The sequence below is a fragment of the Drosophila willistoni genome (assembly GCF_018902025.1).
Source record: "Drosophila willistoni isolate 14030-0811.24 chromosome XL unlocalized genomic scaffold, UCI_dwil_1.1 Seg141, whole genome shotgun sequence".
Taxonomy (NCBI): domain Eukaryota; kingdom Metazoa; phylum Arthropoda; class Insecta; order Diptera; family Drosophilidae; genus Drosophila; species Drosophila willistoni.
In genome coordinates, this window is record NW_025814052.1 from 934,851 (window position 1) to 956,964 (window position 22,114).

The 22,114-nt window shown below is 35.6% G+C and overlaps 1 protein-coding gene across 3 annotated transcripts; it reads right to left on the minus strand.

Annotated features, from left to right (window-relative positions):
• Nucleotides 1-2,116: 2,116 nt before the first annotated feature.
• Nucleotides 2,117-22,102, minus strand: LOC6649116 (E3 ubiquitin-protein ligase HECW2). 3 transcript variants are annotated; one of them, XM_047011457.1, is made up of 5 exons: nucleotides 21,160-22,102; nucleotides 18,156-20,998; nucleotides 16,939-17,105; nucleotides 3,678-3,866; nucleotides 2,117-3,611 (listed from the first exon to the last, which is right to left on the minus strand). In XM_047011457.1, the coding sequence occupies exons 1-5, from the start codon at nucleotides 21,623-21,625 to the stop codon at nucleotides 2,537-2,539; spliced, it is 4,740 nt and encodes a 1,579-aa protein (XP_046867413.1). In that variant the 5' UTR covers nucleotides 21,626-22,102; the 3' UTR covers nucleotides 2,117-2,536. The 3 variants fall into 3 exon arrangements, with proteins under 3 accessions (XP_046867413.1, XP_023034920.2, XP_046867414.1); XM_023179152.2 differs by having other exon boundaries at nucleotides 18,156-21,001; XM_047011458.1 differs by lacking the exons at nucleotides 16,939-17,105; nucleotides 18,156-20,998; nucleotides 21,160-22,102 and adding an exon at nucleotides 10,994-11,049.
• Between the last annotated feature and the right edge of the window lie 12 nt (nucleotides 22,103-22,114).

Consider the following 22,114-nt stretch of genomic DNA (forward strand, 5'->3'; position numbering starts at 1 on the left):
AGGATGAAATTCCCCAGACAACGCTGTGTATTTTAAAAATCTTTTTAAAGGCATTTGAAAGTTAAAAACCGCGTTTTTCGCCCAAAAACCGAGTTATTTGTTGTTGTAAAAATAATACATTTTCAAAAAAAAAAAAAAAAAAAGTAAACTTGACAGCGTTACCTGAAGAATTTAGTTAAGAAGCACTGTGCAAAATTTCAAAACGATTCGACCAGTTTTGCAGGATCGTGTTCACCGACTTTGAAAATGGCAACTTTTTAAGTTTTGGACACCCAAAAATCTAGTATAAAACGGTCGGCCAACCTGCGTTCAACTGCCCATAACTTCAGAAGTTTTACTCGGATCGATCTAAGATTTTAATACTCTATTCTTGAGAAAAAAAATACTTAAAATACTATACGACCCCCCCCCCCCCCCCCCCCCACCAAAAAAAATAAAAATCACATACCAAGTATATTGCTTTCGAAGTAAAAGGCTCACATTTATTAAATAATTATAGCTAGTTTGTTCATAAATACACACACATTATAATAATCATAATAATAATAATAATAATAATAATAATTCATTAAAATATTTTTCATTTCATCAATAAGTAGTTCAAAAAGCGTTTTTTTTCTCTCTCTCTCTCTCTCTTGTTCACTATCTCTTTTTTGTTTATTATTTTATATATTTCTCTTCCTTCGCCTTCACTAGCTGCATCTAGCTCTTTCTGTCTATCCTTCATATTTATAAATATATATATAGAGATACATATATGTATATGTATTTATATGTATATGGTAACTAATGCCAAAAAAAAAAAATATGTATATGTAGACAAACACAAAAATAAACAAATCACCATTTTAGTTTTTTAATATTATCATTAATATTAGCTAAATTTGAAATTTCGTTATTGTATTTAATATTCATTTTTTTTTTGTTTTTTGTTTTTGTTTTTGTATGCGCCGAAAGAACCAATAAAGCCAAAGCAACGCACAACTGGACCAATTCCTCATACAATATACATAATACACACATATGTATGTATAAATATATATACTTTGGATTTTATTTATATTTGTTCGTTTGTATATATAATATACTATATTAATCAATATTTCTTTTTATATGCATGTAGTTAAGTAAATGTGTCAATTGATCGAAAGACACAATACATATACGAAAGACACACACACACACATATAAATCGAAATTTATGTAAATTTAAAAACAATTTACGTATAGTATGTAATTGTTATATATGTATATATATATATATATATTTTATATTCCCTTTTCACGCCAACTTTAATCCGAATTAACCAAACTGAAAAAAGAAAAAAATTATTTTCTTTGCTTTTATCTATATTTGAGATCACGATTTAGCATATTTCGAATATTGAAAAAATGGTCAAATATCAGAATTTTTGTACTTGTGAGAGAATTGAAATTGGTTACAACTTTCTTTTTTGTTTTTGGGTAATTCGGATTTAATCAAACGGAAAATGATGACTACTATTAATTATAGTATATACATATATATATATATACATACATATATAATTTAAGTTTCGTAATCCAATTTGGAATGGAATGAAAAGCTAATAACGCACACATCTAAAATATTGTAAGGCTAAAAATTTGTATTATTTTTTTTTTTGCTTGTTTTTTTTTTTTCGTTTTCGCTTTTTAACTACATTATTACAAGCTATTAAGTATTGGCATAGAATGTTGTAAAATTTTGTTATGTTTATTTTGTTTTGAGAGAGAACAATGTAAACAAAAAAAAAAGAGTTCATTCTGCATTCTTCTTTGTTTGTTTGTTCCAAACAAATTGCGAGACTTAGTTAACTAGGATGTATGTAAAAGGGTTTTCTCATAGGGTTCAAGTAGTCTTAGGGGCTAATGACTTGCGGTGTGGTGTGGCAAAGATGTGACTGAGGTAACAGTGATAACGGCAAACAAAGGCGGCAAATTAACTTATCCTCTTTTGCTGTTTTCTTTTTGTCAAAAAAGTTAAAAACTTTAAAGTAAATGGTCTGTGCTTATTGCTAAGTTTGTCTTAAGGTTTACACAAATAAATTTGCAACAAGATTTCTCACAAAGTCACAAAGAAAACAAAAAATAATAGTTTAACTTGGTGCAAATTTATTTGCTGCAAACTTATTGCCTAGATAAATACTTAGCTAGAACTTGAAATACGCAAGTAAGTAACCAAAAGATCGGTCAGTAACATCGACTATGCCGAAGCTTTAAATACCCTTGCAAAATTCTGCTATCGTCTAAAAGAGAGATTAACATTTTAAGGATGAAGATAATAATAAATGTGATTTCACACACGGACAAGGCTAATGCGAGTAACAGTTAGTTAATACAGCCAGTTTTACAAGGGTTCACAAAATCGTTATACATAAATATATATTGAATATTATACATAAGTATATAAGGGGGCATCATAGTATAAAGCGCAACAAACAAAATCTATGGACTGGGGAAGGGGCGAGGAAAATATCACGAATCCGTATCATCTATTCTATATATTCTCTGTCATCTATTCAATGCCAAACGTGTTGGTCTCCTCAACGGCCAAGAGCAGCTTCTCGTACAGCAATTCGGGTGTAGGATAAGGTGGCAAATCGAGACGATTGAAACAGGTATGGGCCCGTGGCAGGGCATTCGGTTTGCCCCACTTCTCAATGCAGAAACGTCGTGGTCCCGTGGAGCCACGCAATGCCGAGAATCCCTCATATGGTATGCTCGAAGTTCCTGTGACAAATTGCAGCAAACGCAAACGTTGCTCATTGCTAAAGCGTTCGATGACCTGCCAGAACCAGACAATCACCTGATGATTATCATGATAACCGGAACGATATTCGGTATTGAGACGCCAGTCATTCGTATCAATTTCCGCTGTACCCGCAATCACTAGCTCCAGTTCCCGGGCATCGAAGACTGAGACCAGACGAGAGTCAACCACCTCGTAGAAGCCACGTACCAGAGATTCGGTTTGCTCTTGCACACCACGCTCCAGACGCCATTTGATCATACGCTCTAGATACTCCTTTTTATTCTTCTCATTGACAATCATGTTCTTGCCACCAGGTTTTAGTTCACGCTCCACGACTCGACCCAACAGCTCTTCCGTAACACAAAAGGTTAGACCCAAATCGATGCCAGTTCCAATATCATTGTCACGAATCCATTGCAGCGATTGATGAAACTCATTGTCCAGCGATTCGAGATCACTGAGAGCCACCGGCAAACGCAACAAAGCCTTGTAAAAGGGACGGGTAAAGAAGGCATCGAGTAGATATTGATGGACCAAGGCCAGGCCCAGGACACGTCCACTAAAGCGGAACCAGTCGTGGCAGTTATCGACAAAGGCGGACAATGGCGACACTTGCACCGTGTACGTATCGTTGGCAGAATACTCAAAAAGTCCATAGTACGGATTGAATAGCTCGCGGGAAAGCAGGAAAAAGAATTCACGCGATGGTCCACCATAATCTAGGCCCTCCTCCGTATCCCACAGCACTGCCAGGCGGCCACGTTGCAGATCCTTCTTATTGGCCGACATGATGCGCCGAAAGGCATCCTCCAGCAAATGACTGCGTCGTATATGCAATCTGTAAAGCATCGAATAGACAAAATTAATCCAATATCCATCCATCATGCGGATTATTCTCACTCACTTTAGCTTATGCGGCCCTTGGCCATAGCCCTTGGACTCCAATTTGCGATAGAAACTACGCAGCTTGGCCTCAAAATCACGTCGGAATGGCGGCGGTGCCCGCTGTGGCATTCTGGAGCTAAGCACCGGTGATCCCTGCGGACTGCGCTCTTCAATAGGAACATAGCTCATAATCTCCTGCTCGAACAGGCTGCAATGACAAATGAATGCAAATACATATTGTTTAGATAAGATCATAATCCTCGTATTAATGTCTGCCCCCATAACTCTTGCCAGCCAGGCATTGTTTGACCGTGATCCAACAATAGAAAAAGAGACAGAGAAGGAGAGAGCGTAAAGGAGAGAGAGAGACTTGCAATTGATTTTCAGTTTCTATGTCTAAGCTGATAATTGATGAACTACACCACACAACTGCAGGTGAGGTCGTTTAAACTGATCCATTAATGTGACATTTATATTACGAGCAGCAACTGCAACATAAAGTAGTTGCTAGTATTTTTATAGTACAAGATTTCAGCTAATGATCAGAGTTGGCCAAGTAACTAAATGGTTGAACAAGGAAGTGGATGTTACATTTATAGGGACAACTAAGAGTATTTGCATACTCGATTTCTTTTCTATTTTACCCCCAAAATTTGTCTAAGAAAACTTTTGTGACAAAAAATACAAAAAATATTATTAAATTCTTAAGTGTTTGATTAGTGTTTGATATATTAGTATACAGTTTTGGGAAATCGCTTACAAATTGACCAATATACAGTCGAAGAAAATGACGAGGAATAGCGAAAAACTAGTTTAAAAAAATTCCTCAAAAATCTAAAAATAATTCTTAAATTTGCAAGTTTCTAAGTCGGCCGATTTTCAGTATGAATATCGATAAAATAAAAAATATATGAAATATAACATTAAATTTGCATTTGAACCTTAAAAAAACTAAAATTTTGGCCAATTTTTGAAAAAAAAAAATATTGGAAAAAAATCAAGTTTAAAATTAATATTTTTAATTTTTAAGTGTTTGATAACATTTTAAAATATTTCTTAATGCGATTTAAGTATGCTTTAACCTTTGAAAATCGCTTTCAATTTTACCAAAAAAACGTAATATGAGAAAATTAAGCAAAATAGCTGAAAATTACTCTCAAAACTTACTCGAAAATTCTATAAAAAAATTAAAACAATATAAAAAAAAACCCTTAAGTTTGCGATTTTGTAAATCTTTTAATTGATTTTTAAAATTCGTATCTAGAACTATGGAACTATAACTAAAATTAATAAATTTTCGCAATTAAACATGAATAAAACGAGTTTTAATTAATTGATTTTAATTTTTTAATTTGATTAACATTTTAAATTAACCAAAATACATAGAATCGGAGGGAAATAGGTCAATAAATACCAAAAACGCCAAAGAATATTCCAAATAAACCTATCAAAAGTATTCTGAAATCCTCTATAGTCTCTAACACAAGCCTTTATCCTTCTGGGCCAGTGGATTTTTTCCTGTTGGCACTTAAATCAAACAAGAAGAACATTCCAAAACTTCCTCGTAAGATCAGTTCACCCCTTGCCGCCTACACCCATGATGAGGCAGAACCATGAATAACGTAAGCTATCTCTCATCTATAATATACATAAACACATACATATACACATACATATGCTTATACATAGTAAATCAGCAATAATGGTAATTAATTCAGTTTTCAATATACTATAGAAATGCGCAAATATTGCAAAGTTCACAAATGCCAAATTATTTGCCTCATCTGAAAAGTATGTCAACAGAAAAAGACAATGATTAATATAAATAGAATCTGGGCTAAAAATATATTTTAGTGCAGAAAGAATCTTTTTTTTTCAATGGAATGGAGTTTTGGATAAACGAATGAGAGCCCAAAAGTTGAGCTAAATTAGCTTTAAGAATAGAACTGAATCTAAATGAGTCAAAGATCGAAAGCTTTTTCGATAATGCCAACCAATAATTAACTAATAATTAGGTGGGCTAGAATTTCTGTTCTGTTTTGTTGTTATTGTTTTCTTTTTAATTTCGAGCATCGTTGATTGTTTTTTATATATACATATATGTATATATATAACATAAGGTATATAAAAGTATTAGTCTTGATTTTCATTCTTTAAGATTATTCAAAGATCTCTTTGCCCACCATGAGAAAATGCAATTGCCCCTTTCATGGTTGAGTAATTTTGGCAACCGGAAGAATTTTTTAAATCGAATTCCGTTTGAATTTTCAATGCAATAGACCTTGTCGAAACATTTTGTGGTCAGAACAAATCGATTGAACGATTGGCGATTTTTCCAATTTTTTAGTCAAAAATCAAAGCTACAAAATAAACACAAAAAAAAAAAAACCATAATTTCATTTCATTCAGTTTTGTTTTTATTATTTACTGGTTTATATTCCATTTTTGACCTTCAACTTGAAATGGAAAATTGGCCAATTAATAACGCAAATTATGGTGGTCGATTCCCGGGCTAGTAAAGGGTGTTAAGTGCTGTAGGGTAGGGAAGGGGGGCGGCGGGTAGGTGAAGGGAGTTGGGCGTGGCAATTGAGTTAGCCAGGTGGCGGGCCAATAGTGACAACAGTTTTGGCTGCAATTAACGCCTCAATTTTTATTTTTCGTTGTTACGGAAATGACTAATTTTCAAATTGATATTGTTTTTTTTTTTTTTTTGCTTTTTGGCTTTTTGCGTGTGCGTTTTGCTTGTGGCAAGTGGCAAAAAAAAAAATTTGAAAAGGGGAATTTATCGAAATGGAAACTGTGATCAATTAATAAGAACCGTGTCAAATTACTTTCAAATTGAATGAATAATACAAATTATAAGCAACGCACAATATCAACAAGGCAAATGAAGGGGTGGGGGGTGGGGAAATGGCAGTACAGAACAGGAAATTGCAATTAACACAAATGAAAATAGAAACACCCACCACCAATGGGATCACTGGGATCCAATGTATCTCTGGATGATGATATCAACCACATTAAAAGACACAAACAAAACCCAAATGCTTCGAGTGTGCTTGTCAATTGCCTGGTGCAATGTGCGATAGGCTACTCCTTTTTGCATAAGAATACAAGGAAATCGTCTATACATATATGTATGCACCTCTATATACATACATATGTATGTATATATAATATTACCTGCGATTAGGCCTAGGGGTCTTTGACTTTATATAGATATGTATGATAACAAAGTGCAATAACATAAATGTTATACATCTACCATCAATTGCTACAATGAAAGAATTGATTAATCGATATTCTTGTCTATACAAAAAGCTTTCGAATTCACATCAGGTTTGTCCTCTTGTTTCATCATTTTGTTCATTTTTGAAAGAGAATACAATTAATAATTACTTATTCTATTAAGTTTAAAAGATTTAATTTAGATTTTCTTGAAATTTTTAATCCTAGATTTCAATGTTTTGAAAATTTCCTTTGGACTGAATGTTAGTTGGCTTGAGGTTTATAAATATTACATATATGTATGCTCTGCCATGCATATTTTCTTTATGAATTGACATCTTTTTAGCAAAAAGAAACAAACTAACTAACAAAAGTGTGTAGATCCACGTCACAGTGTGCGGACGACCACCGATGAGTGCTCGAAATATATCGTAGAAGAAAATAAGAACAAACTCTTTTTTATTTTGTTTTTATTCACCCAACAATTTGACCACTAGCCGGCAAATCATACAACAACCATCATACAAAAGAAAATGGAATAAATAAGGAAAATAATGTGTTTTCTAGAATTTTTTTCTGTTTCTATACCGAAGGACAAGGACATAAGGACAACATCGTTAAGTTTGTATATTTATTTAAGGAGTTTAATCACTCAATCATAATGCTTCTTCATAGAATTCAAGGACCTTTCATTCCTGGCTATTATAGTTTTAGTTATTGCTTATGCATATGAAAGAAAACACCAACAAAAATAACTCTCACGATTGTTAAAGAAGCTTTAAATACTCATTGGCCGATCAATTGGGAATTGAATCTATTTTAAAAATTTAGAAGCGAGTTTGGACACTGTACAAGATAGAAATGCATTTTTATACCAACCCATTTATGATTTAGAAAACAAAAATATTCACATTTAATTTGTACTTTATCAATATTTACAAATTGCTAAATTTTTGGTGTTTTTGAAAAAATTTGCAATTTATTTTGAACATTTAAAAGGCAAATCGATGACCAATTTCAATGTAAATGCAGTAGAAAAAGTTACGGAATAGAATAAAGCTAATTTCTTTCAGAAAATATTTATATAGTTTTCGAAAAAGCGATATTTATGTATTTGTAAATAAATATTTCGTTTGAATCAAAAAGTTATATATTCAAAATTGTCAGAATTTGCTCAGAAAACAAAAATTAAACTTCTTTTGAATTAGCGAAATACTTTTAAAATTAACATTATTTCAAATTACATATTTATATTTCTTGTGTGAAAAATGTGTTTGTATTATGTACATATATATATTTTTTAGAAATTAATTTCAAAGTATTTGTCATGATATTTTATTTAGAATCGACTTTGACCATTAGGAACCATCAATTATTTAAAAAATCATTAAGTTTATGAAACAACATTTGTGTATTTCATAAGAATTTGCCTTCTGAAACTAATGGTAAAAGGTATGTATATATATATACATATGTTTATACTATACTGACGTTCAATCGATATGAAATGAGATCCACATATTGTGAAAATTTAAAATGTTAAAGAACACAACTCTATTCTTATGTGTATTTGTTATTAATAATACCCTAATTTAAATAGCGGCCATATACGAAGAGTGGAAAACTGACTCACTTGAACTTACTTCTCCCACATATTGTAGGTATAGACGAACTTGGAAAATAGGCCCATCTGCTGGGTGATTTATGATTATTATGTTATTGTTATTTTTATCGTATATTTATTAATTGTTAATTAATTAGTTGTGGTTAGTTTTCCGTTTTTGTTTTTTTTTTTTTCTTAATTTGCCTTTTTTGGCTTAAAAAGTTTTAATGGATTTTCAATTAGCGCAACAGTAAAGATGATTTTGAAAGAATTTATTTTTGGTTTCTTAAACCGATTTCTGGTCTGAGCACAAGTTGAAATGGGTGCTGACTGAAATAATGTCCAATCGACTAGGTTTGGTATACATATATCAGTATATAGAAGAAGTGCGCACTCCTTTACCCAACCCAAGCCAACCCAACACCGCCCCCTTCTCTCGTGTTAGCGGGGCTAACCCAATAACAATGCAGTTAACATGGCAAACAAAAGCGTCACAATGAGTGAGTGAGTGAGTGAGTAAGTGAGTAAGAGGGTGAGCAGCAGCAGCAGCATTGATAAAATGCAGATAAGAATTCAAAGTGATAAAAGAACATACACACACACACACACACTCATAAACAACAGTTGGTTGGGGTAACAATTTTATCAGTTCTAGTGGTCTTTAAAGGGTTAATCAAAACCCGAAATTACATGTGACGCAACAAAACAAAAAAAAACTTGGCCCTAATCCCAAAATTCGAATCTACAGCAGTTGCAACATTTGATTGACTAACATTATCAATTGGTTCTTTTCCAGATAAGAGCACTTGATCCACATTCAGAAACATATATGTCCTTGATGAGGCAACAAATCATCAATCGATAGAGATTCTTATATACCCTTTAAAAGTATTTCATAGCCTGGGTATAAGAATTTCCACAATTTGATGTCTTGACATTCCTGTAATTGTAAACCTTGAGTAATTTCCTTTTTCATTCATTCATTCATTCATTCAAAATCTGGGTGGCAAATAGATATAGACTGTGGGAACATGGCTCAAGAGAACTATGCTAGAATGAATTTGAGAGATCAGTTGGTTGCATTCTGCATACCATAATGCAATGTAGACAATATATACATACATATGTATCTACTATAGGAAGAATATGTATAGTAAACAAATGCAACAAAACAAATTCATCGGATGCATTCAAGAGACACAGGATGTGAAAGAGTTTCGTTTTGCCTAAGTAGGCAGTATCTGAGAATTGCATGTTTTGCCCTTTGAAGAACTGTGGGAAACTGCAACTGGACTGAATAAAATTTACTATTACTATTAATGTTTACAAATAGGTGAAGCAGTTGACAGCGCAAAATTGTTAAATCTTAAATTATGTTCATCATACCTAATTTGAATATTTTATTTATAAAATAACTTTTTCCAACTATTTTTTGTTTTTAGTTAGAATACAAATGAACAATTCCTTCTTCCCCAAAGTATTTAAAACTTTCGTAAAGTTCATAAACTTTGAAAGGAATTGAAATTTTCAAAATTTGATTTTCTTCTTTTTTTTTAACTATCTAAACTTGTTAGCACTATTTATTTCATTATTTCCAAAATATAGAACTACATTTTCACGCTGAAATTTCGAAGGGGGATAATATAATACTTAATTAAGCCTGAAATAGCCACAATTAAAAATAATAATTGAATAAAAATTCAAAAAAATCAACCATTGGAATATTTGAAGAAATGAACAAACTTTGAGCCAAATTTTAAAAAAAAATATCACACAATTTTTTGATTTAAATGCATTTTGAAATGAAAAAAAATCTAAAATATCTTTCTAAAATATATTTTTCATTTGCTTAAAAAATGTACTAAATTGGAGCTTCGGGATATAAGTTTTTTTTTTTACTTTTACTTTTGCTAATCCTGCTATATGGCTAATCCGGCTAATGAGACCAGATCAAGTTCAATATTCTTAAGTTTATTTCAAAATTATTCTTGTTTTTATTTTCAATATAAAAAGAAGATAAAATATTATTATTTATATATGTATGTTATATACCGAACAGACTACATTATGTGGTTTGAAAATATTAAAACTAGTAAAAAAAAAGTTAGTTTTAGTTAAATATTTCATATAAAAATTCGCAAAGACTTTTGTTTTAAACGAAAATGTGTAACAATTTTTATGAAATTTTAAATATGTACAATAAATTAAAGAAATTATCGTAATAATTGATTAATAGGATTGCATGATATTTAGATGAAAAGTAAAGTTCTTAAATTTTTATCAAATTTTTGAATACCAATAAAGATTTTATTGTAAAATTGTAGTTTTTCAAAATCCTCTATAAAAAAATAATATATAAATATAAGTATTGTATTGTAAATATATACATTATTTATAGTTACTCGTTTTTTGAAAGTTCTGATTAGTCTGAAGTCTGAAGGCTCAAAAATATTATTAAGAGGGAAAATTTTGTGTAAATCTCTTTAATCATATATATAACTTACACGGCCCAAACGATGTAGGCAGCCTTGGATAGAAAGCCCATTTTGCTGTGCGCCCAAATAGTTAAATATTAAATAGTTAAACATAACGTTTTAATCTCCCGATTTGAAGGAGAATATCGTGATACGATATGTGATAGCACTTGCACAAGAAAAAAGGAAAAATATTAACTAAAGCCACACAGAACCGAAAAAAAAGAAAGAAAAACCACTCACAACAATGTTGTGAATATTGATGAGTATTACTCAATTTTCCGCGCACTTTGTTGACTGTTGAAATGCTTCTGGTTTGTTTTTTTTTTTTGGATACGCAAATTAACCAAATAAACGATCGAATGGGAAAACTTGAGCTGGGAGAGCAGCACACACAAGAGAACCAGTGTAAGAGATCACTGAGAAACCGGCATTAGACGCACAGCACTGGACTGGATGAAATGAAGGTGGAGGATGAGGAAACACAAGCACCACCACCACCACCATATCACCACCACCGAGTCGTCGCCAACTAACAAAACGAGGAGAACCGAGAATTGAGAATCGAGAACCGAGAACCGAGCTGCAAAGCTCCGAGCACACTCAATGTTTTCGGGGTGTTTCGAATTCGAATGCCAAACGCAGAATGGTGGCGTTTGTCTAACGTCTAACTGATAAATACAACAAATTGAAACGAAATTGAAATTAAGGCGGCAAAGAAAATTATTTAATTATTATTTTATTTTGTTGTTCTCATTGTTGTTGCTGCTGTTGTTGTTGTTGTTTGCGTATGCAACAAGTCAAGCTAAATCAACGTTCGTATGGCCAAGTGCAAGCCGAAAGCTTTGCCGAACTCTACAAACACAAAAAAGAAGAGGGAAAAGACACCGGAAGCAAATTCTGAACAACACCAAAACATTGTATACCCTATCCTTAAAATGCACGTTTCATTTCCCTTCCCTTCCCCACCCCCTTAGATCATACCATCAGTTGAATTGTATATAGTAAATCACTCTTTGACAGAGTTTCATCATTACCCCAACACACCAATGTTTAAATCTTTTTACATATTTTTGACATATACATAAATAATAAATCAATCCACTCATGGTTCGACTATAAACTTAATTTTTTAAGTTTTTACTTTAAGCACTTGTAAGTCCAGACTATAAAATACAACAAATAATTTGGCATATTAACATTGTTGTATCCCGCGCCCTATATTATCATCTACACAAAGTTCAAGGAAAAGTCATCGCCTCCCACAAGTCACCTTAACTGACTCTCTATTACAATTATATCTACATACATAAATATAAATATCTTATTTATATAAGTGGGGTGGAGGCACTTAAGCCAGTGTATACAAATCAGATGACAAACTGTTAATACCCCATCGAAAGGAGCATAATAACAATAACACCAAAAGAACCAAACTCACATAGCATGCATGCACAGTGGTACAAGTTGGCCAGAAAAACCAATGAAATTATCTTAATGATTATATCGGATGGCATAATATTAAGATAAGGAATACGTTTTTGGAATGGGGAATCTTTCAAAAGTATAAAGTGGAGATCATGGATTACCTTGATTAAAGATTAAAACCAAAATCTAGAAAATATTCGATCAAAAAAGCAATCACTTTATAGGCTCACAACAATTTGGGAATATAATAAGATTAAAATTATTCAAAATACTCCCAATCTGAATCTATCCATAGATGATAGAGATATTATTATTTAAAAGTCAAGTCATGACAAAGGAAAGTGTGTTAAAAGACCCAAAAGCAGGGCTAGATTTATCAAAAATGTTGCGAAATTTGCTTGTAGTTCGGGAGAGGAGAATACGGCCATTGGGAGGGATGAAATCGAGAATTTTGAAGGGAAAATCGTTCTTGGATAACGAAAATTTGATCAGATTCATAGGTAATAAGCCTAATTTTCCTCATTTCGTTATTTTCGTTATAGCACTAAAGATAATGTCGATTGTTTTATATTTTTCAAAAAATTCAAAAAAGAGGAAAGAAGGAATAAAAAAAAATATATATATTAAATCACTCATGATTCGTTGGTTTTTAAAGATCTGCTGTCCCTCTTATAAACCCAAGGCTATAAGAAATGGGTCATATCTTGAGAACGTCTCAAAAAAAGTTGAAGAATTTGAAGAAAATTAGGTATAAATCTATATATATTAGATTAAAATTGTAACTTATCATATTCAAGGATTAAAAGTGTTTTTCTTAATAAAGATAAAATGATTCTGAAATCCCTTAGGCTCCTTCTTCTTTCGCTTGAAAATTTGATGACAATTCAATTTAGTTACATATATGCATATGCAGAATCAAAAATTTCAAATTTTGAGCCACTGTAAATATTGAAACTACTGTCAGCTGTTGCTTGAATGACTTCTCGGCTTTCGTTTGTCGTTTTTTTTTTTTTTTTTGTTGTTGTCGTTTTCTTCTTCTATTGACTGGAGTCGGGGGTATCGACTGACTGAGTGACTGACTGAAAGACTGACTCACTGTAAGTGCACTTTTGATTACGATTAACAACAACAACAACTACGACGACAATGAGATGACTGAGTGACGACGACTGTGTGGCTTTGGTCATGGTTATAATTGTATGCTCATCACCCCAACACAGACTGACTGGCCCTCCCCCCCAATGACTTCGACTCTCTCTCTCTCTCTCTCTATCTCTCTCTGGCTAACCCCAAAAACTTCTCCCTCCCCCCCACACAAAATAAAAGTCGAAAACTCCAGTCGGCCACGCCTGGCATTTAGCACACGCCTCCCAATGGCAAAACGGAAGCCAAACAAAAAAACAAACAAAACCCTGTCACTGTATTCAAAAATAGATAAACGACAATGCGACAAAATCAAAATGAAAAGCACAATTCAAAAACCAACAGCAAACAGCCAACAAATCCCTTTTTTTCCCCCCAAAAAACCAATGAACTGGAAACCAAACTCGACGACAAGAAGAAAGAATTCGCCTTCTATAGGTCAAATGAAATGAAAATAAATAAACTTCGATGAAGTTCAATGAGGATCGCACTGATGACGACATAAACACAAACACACACACACACAAACGCATAGAGACAGGAGCGAAATTGAGACTTATGAAGGGAAGTCACAACTAAATTTCTTTTAAAGATAAGAACATAATACGAAACTCTAAGAATCATTAAGAATTTTTGATCTAGATTACATTGAAAAACATCGATTTATCTTATCATATTAAAAATCTATCTATAAAACATAATCCAGCCCTGTTAACTGGGCAGGGGCACCCCCTATATCATACCCATCCCCATCCCCATTCCATTTGTATAGTTCGTTCCGAACCCATCCCTGACTTAGGCGGAGACCTAAAGTTTGCCAATAAATTATGCTTCAGTTGTTTGAAACTTAAAAATTGGGTTAAATTGTTTTTTTTTTTTTGTTGCTTTTCGTTGTTTTTTTTTGTCTTTATGGGGGATTATTATTAGGTTGGCTGGCTTGTTGACCAGCTGTTTATTTTTTCTCCTCTTTTTAAGGCGTGTGTTCTAATCATAATGAAGCAATAAATAAATTGTCCACCAATAATAACATTTTTTAGAAAACTATTTTCGAAAAAACATAACCGATGAAAGAAATTTAACTATGTTTTGTCGGTGTGTGTGTGTGTATATGTGTATGTGTGTTTGTAAAATGTATTCATCATCTAATGTAATTAGTTTTACGTTCTTGACTTGTTTTAGTATGCGGCTTATTGCCATTGCACATTGAAATGAAATAAATGAAAAGAATATTGACCATACAGAAGTTGATATACCCTTACTAGAGACATAAGGTACTTCAAGCAGCTGGAAAGTGAAGAAAAATCTTTGAAATTTCTTTCACATTTCATTTCAAATTAGGTAGAAACATCACCTACAAAGATATACAATATTCGAAGAGTATTTAAAATTCTAAAAGACATATCATCTGATTATGTCTGAACTGATACATAAATATGTATACATATATTGCAGCTTGGTTGCTGCTCAAGTCACTATACATTTTCGTATTGAAAGAGTATTAAAAAATGTGCTCATAAAACGGCAAATGTGGTGAATACCATGAGTAATAGGTATAGCGCGATGCGTCGATTGTGATGCAATAATTATATGCTAAGAAGAGAAAGAGGAAGAAAGAAAGGAGCTAGAGAAAGTGTTTTTAACTTATCGCTAATCACTAATCAAGGTGTAGTTAATATACATATGTAGGTAGGTGCCTTATGGGAATACATAAATAGATGTGTATAATCCCTCTATCTATTGTGCAATAGTAATAACATATGCTTCGGTTTGGGAGTATATTACGAAAAGCTATAAAATATTGAATATATTCTGTGAGGTGTGCGAATGAATATGACTGCATTTTTAGCATAATGTCAGTGGCGTTCATAAAAAGGGGGCACTCAGTTGAGAGCTCTCCATGCAATGTTTATGTTTAATAATATTGATACAAGTTTGCATTCAGCATTTATGGTTTAATAGATTTTTGATCACTCAACTGTTGATTCAATGTTCGCATTCATCGAATTTAATTAAAAAAATTCCGAAAATTCTTTGAAACTTTGAAACATTGCGAAATTTTTAAACAGAATTTCAAAAGTGATATCTCAATTTTAATACTTTACAATTTTATTTTGAATTGACATGTAAATCAAGTATAAAATGCCATAGAAGGGCAAATGATTTTTTTCAAATATCAAAATGTTTAATGCCATTTAAAAGTATTCTTAATTTCGATTAAATTGATATATAACTTTTTGAAATCGGTCTGAAATTGAAAAATATAGTTCAAAAAAGGGCGGATTATTGAAATTTTTTAATTTTTGATTCTGAATCATTATCTTTGCGATTTGTTTTCGACTGTTTTTCATAAATGTTCTAACTTTTACATTGAAAAATTATCTTTAAGTTCCATATTTTAGGCCCTTGCTGGCTTAATCCGGCACTGACTCTGATCAAAATGTTACAAAATTAAAACCAAATAGTATCAATATTATTTTTTAAATAAATCCAAGGAAATCGTTTTGTTTTTTGAGCGAAAATCCTTATAGGAGAACATGGATCCTCCAACAAGAAAATGTTGGCCTATCAAGGAGGGGAAACCCATGAATCAAAAGCCAATTTTCAAAGTCGAAGAATAGATTTTCTATGTATATAGAATTCGGGTAGATCGAACAAAAAAAAATTGACGTTTTTGTGCAAAGAAGATAAATTAGTCGATGAATTTACAACTCCCACGGCATGTTGGCCAAATCGAACGAGTTGGTGGTAAATGCAATGAAGCGTAATAACAATTTTGTTGGTCTAATTGAAATGCAATTAAATGGTTTAATCTCTGAAAATATTGTGTTTGCCGCAGAGATTAGCCGCGAGATTAAGGTCAAAAATGAGGTAAAATGAGTCTGAATACACTTGTTAGTTCCTCAATATTTGTGGTTGATCAGGTGAAGAAATATGCTCAATTAGACAATCAATATAAATTAATATATATAGCTAACAGACTAATCAAACTCTGAGTGAGTAATGCATATTAAGAACGACTATATATTGTCTATATATGTATGAACATATATAACCTTGTTTTGGGTTAGTTGCTGGTGGCTCAATTCTGTTTGGAGGTGTTTTTTGGAAAATATATGAAAAACAAAAGTGAGTAAGTAACCTTCAGCAAACAATTTTCAAAAGCAATTAAACAAGAATAAAAAAAAAAAAGAACTGCACACATGGGAGGTGTGTGTGTGTGTGTGTGTGTGTGGACTGAAGGCACTGAAGCAGGACGAACAAAATGCATTTAAGACCCCTGCAAAGACATTGACATGGCGGCCAATGGCCAATGCTGTTGCTGGGCAATTCCCTCATTTGGGTCATCATTATTTACCTATGTATATATAAAATTATATACATACACATTTTTGTTATGTACTCACCTGAGCAATATGGTCAATTGTAGGTCATGACCCAGACGCTCTAAAGCTGGTACTCCTTCTACTCTTAATACATTGATTTTTTCTCTCAACGAACGGGACACCGTATGCTGACCCTGACGCTCGCGTAATATCTCCAAAATATTTGGTTGTCGCAAAAATGCAATAACCTAGAAATAAACGAATATAGATTTTTAAGAAATTAAAATTCAAATAATTTAAATAATTCATACAAGTTTCATGTTCATTTAATTTTTGTTAAAAAGTCATAAACTAGATCAAGAAATTGCTCACATTTATCCATCAGCATCATTTCCTCGCACTGGTCAACCAAAGTTACATTGTTTGTTTTGAGAATTTTGTACCAATCTTTGGAAAGATTTAAGTCTTCTATATCTAAGGTTCTTATACTATCCTATCGTTGTAGAAATAATTACAATTTTTGTCAGCTGTTTGTACAGCAGAGAAGCAGAGAGCACATATGTATGTATATTTGAGTCGATAGTGATTCATGAAGCCACAATCCTTTTTCATCATCTCCAATGGATAACCCTTTAGAATTTAGTTTATAGTTTGAGAAAGTTTCCACTGATTCACCCAGTGGACTATGCCTGCTGTCCATATGTCCGCCTATGAGTATTATAACTTGGAACCTAATTGAGATCAAGTGCCATAAAAACCATCGATCAAAAAGCTGACTAAATAGAATAAAGAAAAACCTTAACGCTTAGTGTGAAATTTCTCATAATATCTTATAAAATCTTCCGTTTAAGCTGGCTGGAGGTGTAATATTCAAATAGAAAGGAATTTTTTCTATTGTTTTATTATAACAATAGAAAATTGTAAATTAGTAAATTGAGATTTTACGGTAAAGTTTTTTGTTATGTCACTACACCGAAATTATAATTTTTCAAAATCCTTTATTGGCACTTATTTCTCAAAATATAAATTATATATTGGAAAAACAGAATATTAAAAAATGAAGCTTTAAATAACTTTAAAATTGACCTCGAGCCAGTTATCAGGAATTATAAAACATTTTGAACATTTTCTAGACTAGAATGATGATATTTCAGAGTCATGATCTTCACATATATCGAACTATTAATCAGGGATTCGAACATTTTAATGGGATCTTTTAATCTCTCACACTTAGAACTCTTATTTGACGAGTCCTTGTCTTTAAGCCCTTTAACTAAAACATTGATTGCTTTGCTTACCTTCTCATTGTAGGCCACTGGAACATCTTCATATGCCGAGGCCGTGACGCCGGCTCCCGATGCTGCTCCAGCCGCTCCCGCGCCACTTAAACTCAAGGCACAAGCAATGGCTGCCGCTGTAGTGCAATTATGGGCATGTCCACTACTATTGCGACTGCTGGAGGGTCTTGGCGGAGGAAGCGGCGGCACACCCGATACTGAGCCCAATGCGGATGACGATGCAATGGATCCGGATGCAGAAGCGGATGATGACGAGGGTTGGGTGGAATTAATATGACCACTGGTGGCACTCAAACAATTGCCATCAACGAGATCCGGAGGGAAATACTGTTGCTGACGATGACGCACAACACGAGGACACTCAACGGGCAGGCGGGGATCCATAAATGAGGTCTTTCGATGCTGGTGGTCAATGAAAAACTGTTTACCCGACTGATCCATTTTGGTTTCCCAGCAGGACGGCAAGTCGCGTCCAAGTTGGGCAAACGTATTGACTAGAGCGACCAGATCCTTGTTATATTGATAGCGTTGAAAGCATTGCGGATCGCGACGTATCCGCATAACCATGTGCTTCAGGGCAGCATTCCGATTGTAAATGGATAAAGCCGCCTCATTGGTATGGAGCAGGGAATAGAAATCGGACCGGCAGAGCATCAATATCGCCGGATGGGGAACAGTAGATGAGCCACTGGTAGACGATGGAGCTGCTGACGATGCTGCTGCAGCAGCACCAGCACCAGCACCAGCAACTGTGGGCGGAGCATTTCCTGGCACCGGGGAATCCGTTTGGCGGGAGGGCGGCAAACTATAAAGCTGCGACTGACGATTCTCATTGGTTATGGTACGTCGAATGCTCTGATAGCGTCTATCCAACTGCTGGCGGTGGTGTTGTTCTCGCCCAGCGGGACCCGAGCTGGGCACTGCGCCCGGCCGCTGCCAGGAGGTGGTGCGAGTGGTGTGATCAATGTAAAAGATGCGGCCATGGCTATCCATTCGTGCCTCCCAGGCCGGTGGCAGTGGTGCCGCATCAGCTGTGGTGCCACCCAAGCTAACTCCTCCGCTGCCGCCCTCCATCAAACCGGCGCCGACTGCAGCAGCAGCAGCCGCTGCCGCAGCGGCACTACGTTCCGGAATGGAGGGCAATCGCGTGCTGCTAATGTGTACCACATCCTCGCTAGAGTTGCCACCCGCTGCAGCTGGCAAACCTGTGGGCGTTGAATGGAGATAAATGTAATCCAATTGACTAGATGATGCGGCCTCGGCTTGATTGGAATTGGCGGTCACCGCCTGAAGACGTGCATGACGACGGGCATGGTGTGTGGGTGTTGGCGGGCAGATTAATGATGCACCCGCTCCTCCGATTGCGGCAGCTCCAGCACCTGCTCCTCCGCCCACTCGCTTCAGTAATCTCTGTTGCGGTCTTTGAGCTAAGAATGTGGGCGTGCCAGGTGGTGGCGGCGGTGGTGTCGGCATCGGTGTGGACAGGTGCAAGCCATCAGCTCCTGCGACTGCCCCGGCCATCGCTGCCCCAGCCACACCAACGCCTCGTCCTCGGGTTGGGGAATGCTGTTCGGGACTTAGACTCAGGTCTAGGGGCGAGGTGCTGCGTGTGGAACAGCCCGAGGGTGGACTTCGTTGGCGTTTGGGCGAGAGCAAGAGACGTGGCAGCTCCTCATTGGCCGTGGAGACAACTGCTGCAGCTGCAGGTGGCGTCTTCTTGCCATTGGACAGGGCCCGGGTCAGTGGACGATGCTGGCGTAGATAAGGAAACTGATGATTAGTCGAAATGGCGTTGGATGATGAAGCCGCAGATGAACTGCATCCTGCACCTCCGCCACCTACTCCTGATCCTGCTGCCAATGGAAATGTGGGAAACTCATAACTTTGATGGGCTGGAACCTTTTGTGTGCTTATTGTATTTATATAGCTATCAGGTCCGATTTTCTTCTTGATCAGGGGCTTAAAACGCACCGGTGGAGTGGTCAATGGGGAGCTGGATATGGAATTGCTATTACTGCCACCGCTCGCCTCATTTGCCTCCTGAGCCAGACGCTCATCCGTGTCAAGTATATCGAATTTGAAGACATCGCCCTGTAGTTTCAATTCCCTGCCCACGGCCCGTGGCGGCCATGAGCGTTCCAATGGACGATGCTGAGGTAGCGACGGTTGATGCAAATGATGATGCTGATGAGGATGATGCTGCTGATGATGATGATGATGCGATGATGGTTGTGGTGGAAATGGATGCTGACTGGAAGATGGATGCTTCTGCCGCTGCCTTTGAACATTGGCACTGGCCTGAATTGCAGCTGCTGCCCCCAGCAAACTCTCCACGGCAGCCGTCTCCGCGTCATGCTCATCATCCATTTCCAATTGCAAATCCTGACACATTCCTCGCTGCTCATCATCATCCTCCTCTTCCTCCTCCTCTTGCACTTCGGCCACACTGAGAGTGTCCACCATTTCAGCAGGCACCGTCTCAAAGCATTCACGTGCCACCCATAAATTGAAGCCATCGCCATTCGAATTCGTAATGCTTCCCGCCTTTATTTTCTTCTTGGCCCCACTCAGTGGAGTCGAGCCACCACTTTGTGGCGATAGTGTCCAGGATTTTCGACGTGCTCCTCCTCCCACGCTGCTGCTGCCATTGCTTCGGTCACTGCCAATGCTTCCATTATACGAGTTTGTTGGCGAGAGAGTTGTTGTTGCTGTTGTTCCTGGAGTCTCACACGATTTGGTTGAAAGTAGGGTCTGATGATGGGGTAAGCGGGTTTCGGGTTCCGAACCAGGCGGAGCTGGCAATGAAGATGTAATTTGTTCGTTGTTTGTCAAGTCTTTTGAAGCTGCTGGGAAGAAAATTAGAAAAAAAATAAAGAAAAGAGTTTTAAAATATATAAAAAAATAATTTCGATATATCACAACCAAAAACTAAACAGCCTTAATATATGTACATAGGTCGATATGTAATCAAATCTATGTGTATGGCCAATTTTTAAGTATTTACAATTATCACGTTTGGTATCCGCTATCCGTTCAATATCGGAATTATCCACCAAGGCACAGGCGCCCAGCTCTTCAGTTACTTGATTAACTTCTGTTTCTGCTACTGCTGCTGCTACTGCGGCATTTCCATCCAAATCCGCATCCACATAGGCATCAGCATCCGCATCCGCATCAGCATCAGCATCACTTACGCTAACACGTATATCATTGGAATTGGATAAGGTTAGAGCACTTTGAAATGCCTGATCATAATCATGTTCATGTTCATCGCTCTCATTGCCATTTCGTGCCTCATAGTAAGCATCTTTAGTATCATCTTCCTCCTCCGCCTCGTCATCGTCATCTTCTTCCTCTTCCTCACCCTCATCTGGCCTAGATGTGATTTGATTCATCTCTGTGGAATTTCTATCCATTAGACATCCGGTGGTCACAATGGATGTTAAGGCAACTGACGATGGTGTTTCCATCTTGGAGATGGAAATGGAGATGCCTTGTGCTCCTTTCCCTCCTCCTCCTCCACCACCAGCACAATCAACCCCCGGGAGCCCTTTCCCTGCCCTTGTTCTGCTGCTGCTGCTGCTCTAGTTTTGATTTATAGATTTTTTGTTTCGCATTTCGTCGTTGCCGCCTTTCGCATTAATGCCAATTCACATCGTTTTTCCCCTTTCCACAACACACACATTTGGGGGCATTTCACTATGGCTATTTGTTAGTTTTATTTTGTTTACAATCCATTTAAATTTTCACACACATTTAACAATTGCGCAAATTCTCTTAACAATTTCGCTGAAGAAGCAGCTGAGAATCATGTTTACGAAATTACTATTTCGCTTCTTCGCCGCCCCCACACTCAAATGGAGCAAATTCAAGTTTTGCACAATCGGGCGAATTCATGACTCAAACTACCGTTGAGTGAAACAGAGAGAGAGAGAGAGCAATTGAGAAACTGACAGACC

Bases quoted from the DNA above. Each gene is read 5' to 3' on its own strand.
- LOC6649116 (XM_023179152.2), bottom strand. From the start codon at position 21,625: ATGGAAACACCATCGTCAGTTGCCTTAACATCCATTGTGACCACCGGA. The intron at 3,867-16,938 runs GTGAGTACATAA...TTGTCATTGCAG, and splicing joins CAATTGACCATATTGCTCAG to CCTGTTCGAGCAGGAGATTA. The intron at 3,612-3,677 runs GTGAGTGAGAAT...GATGCTTTACAG, and splicing joins CAAGGGCCGCATAAGCTAAA to ATTGCATATACGACGCAGTC.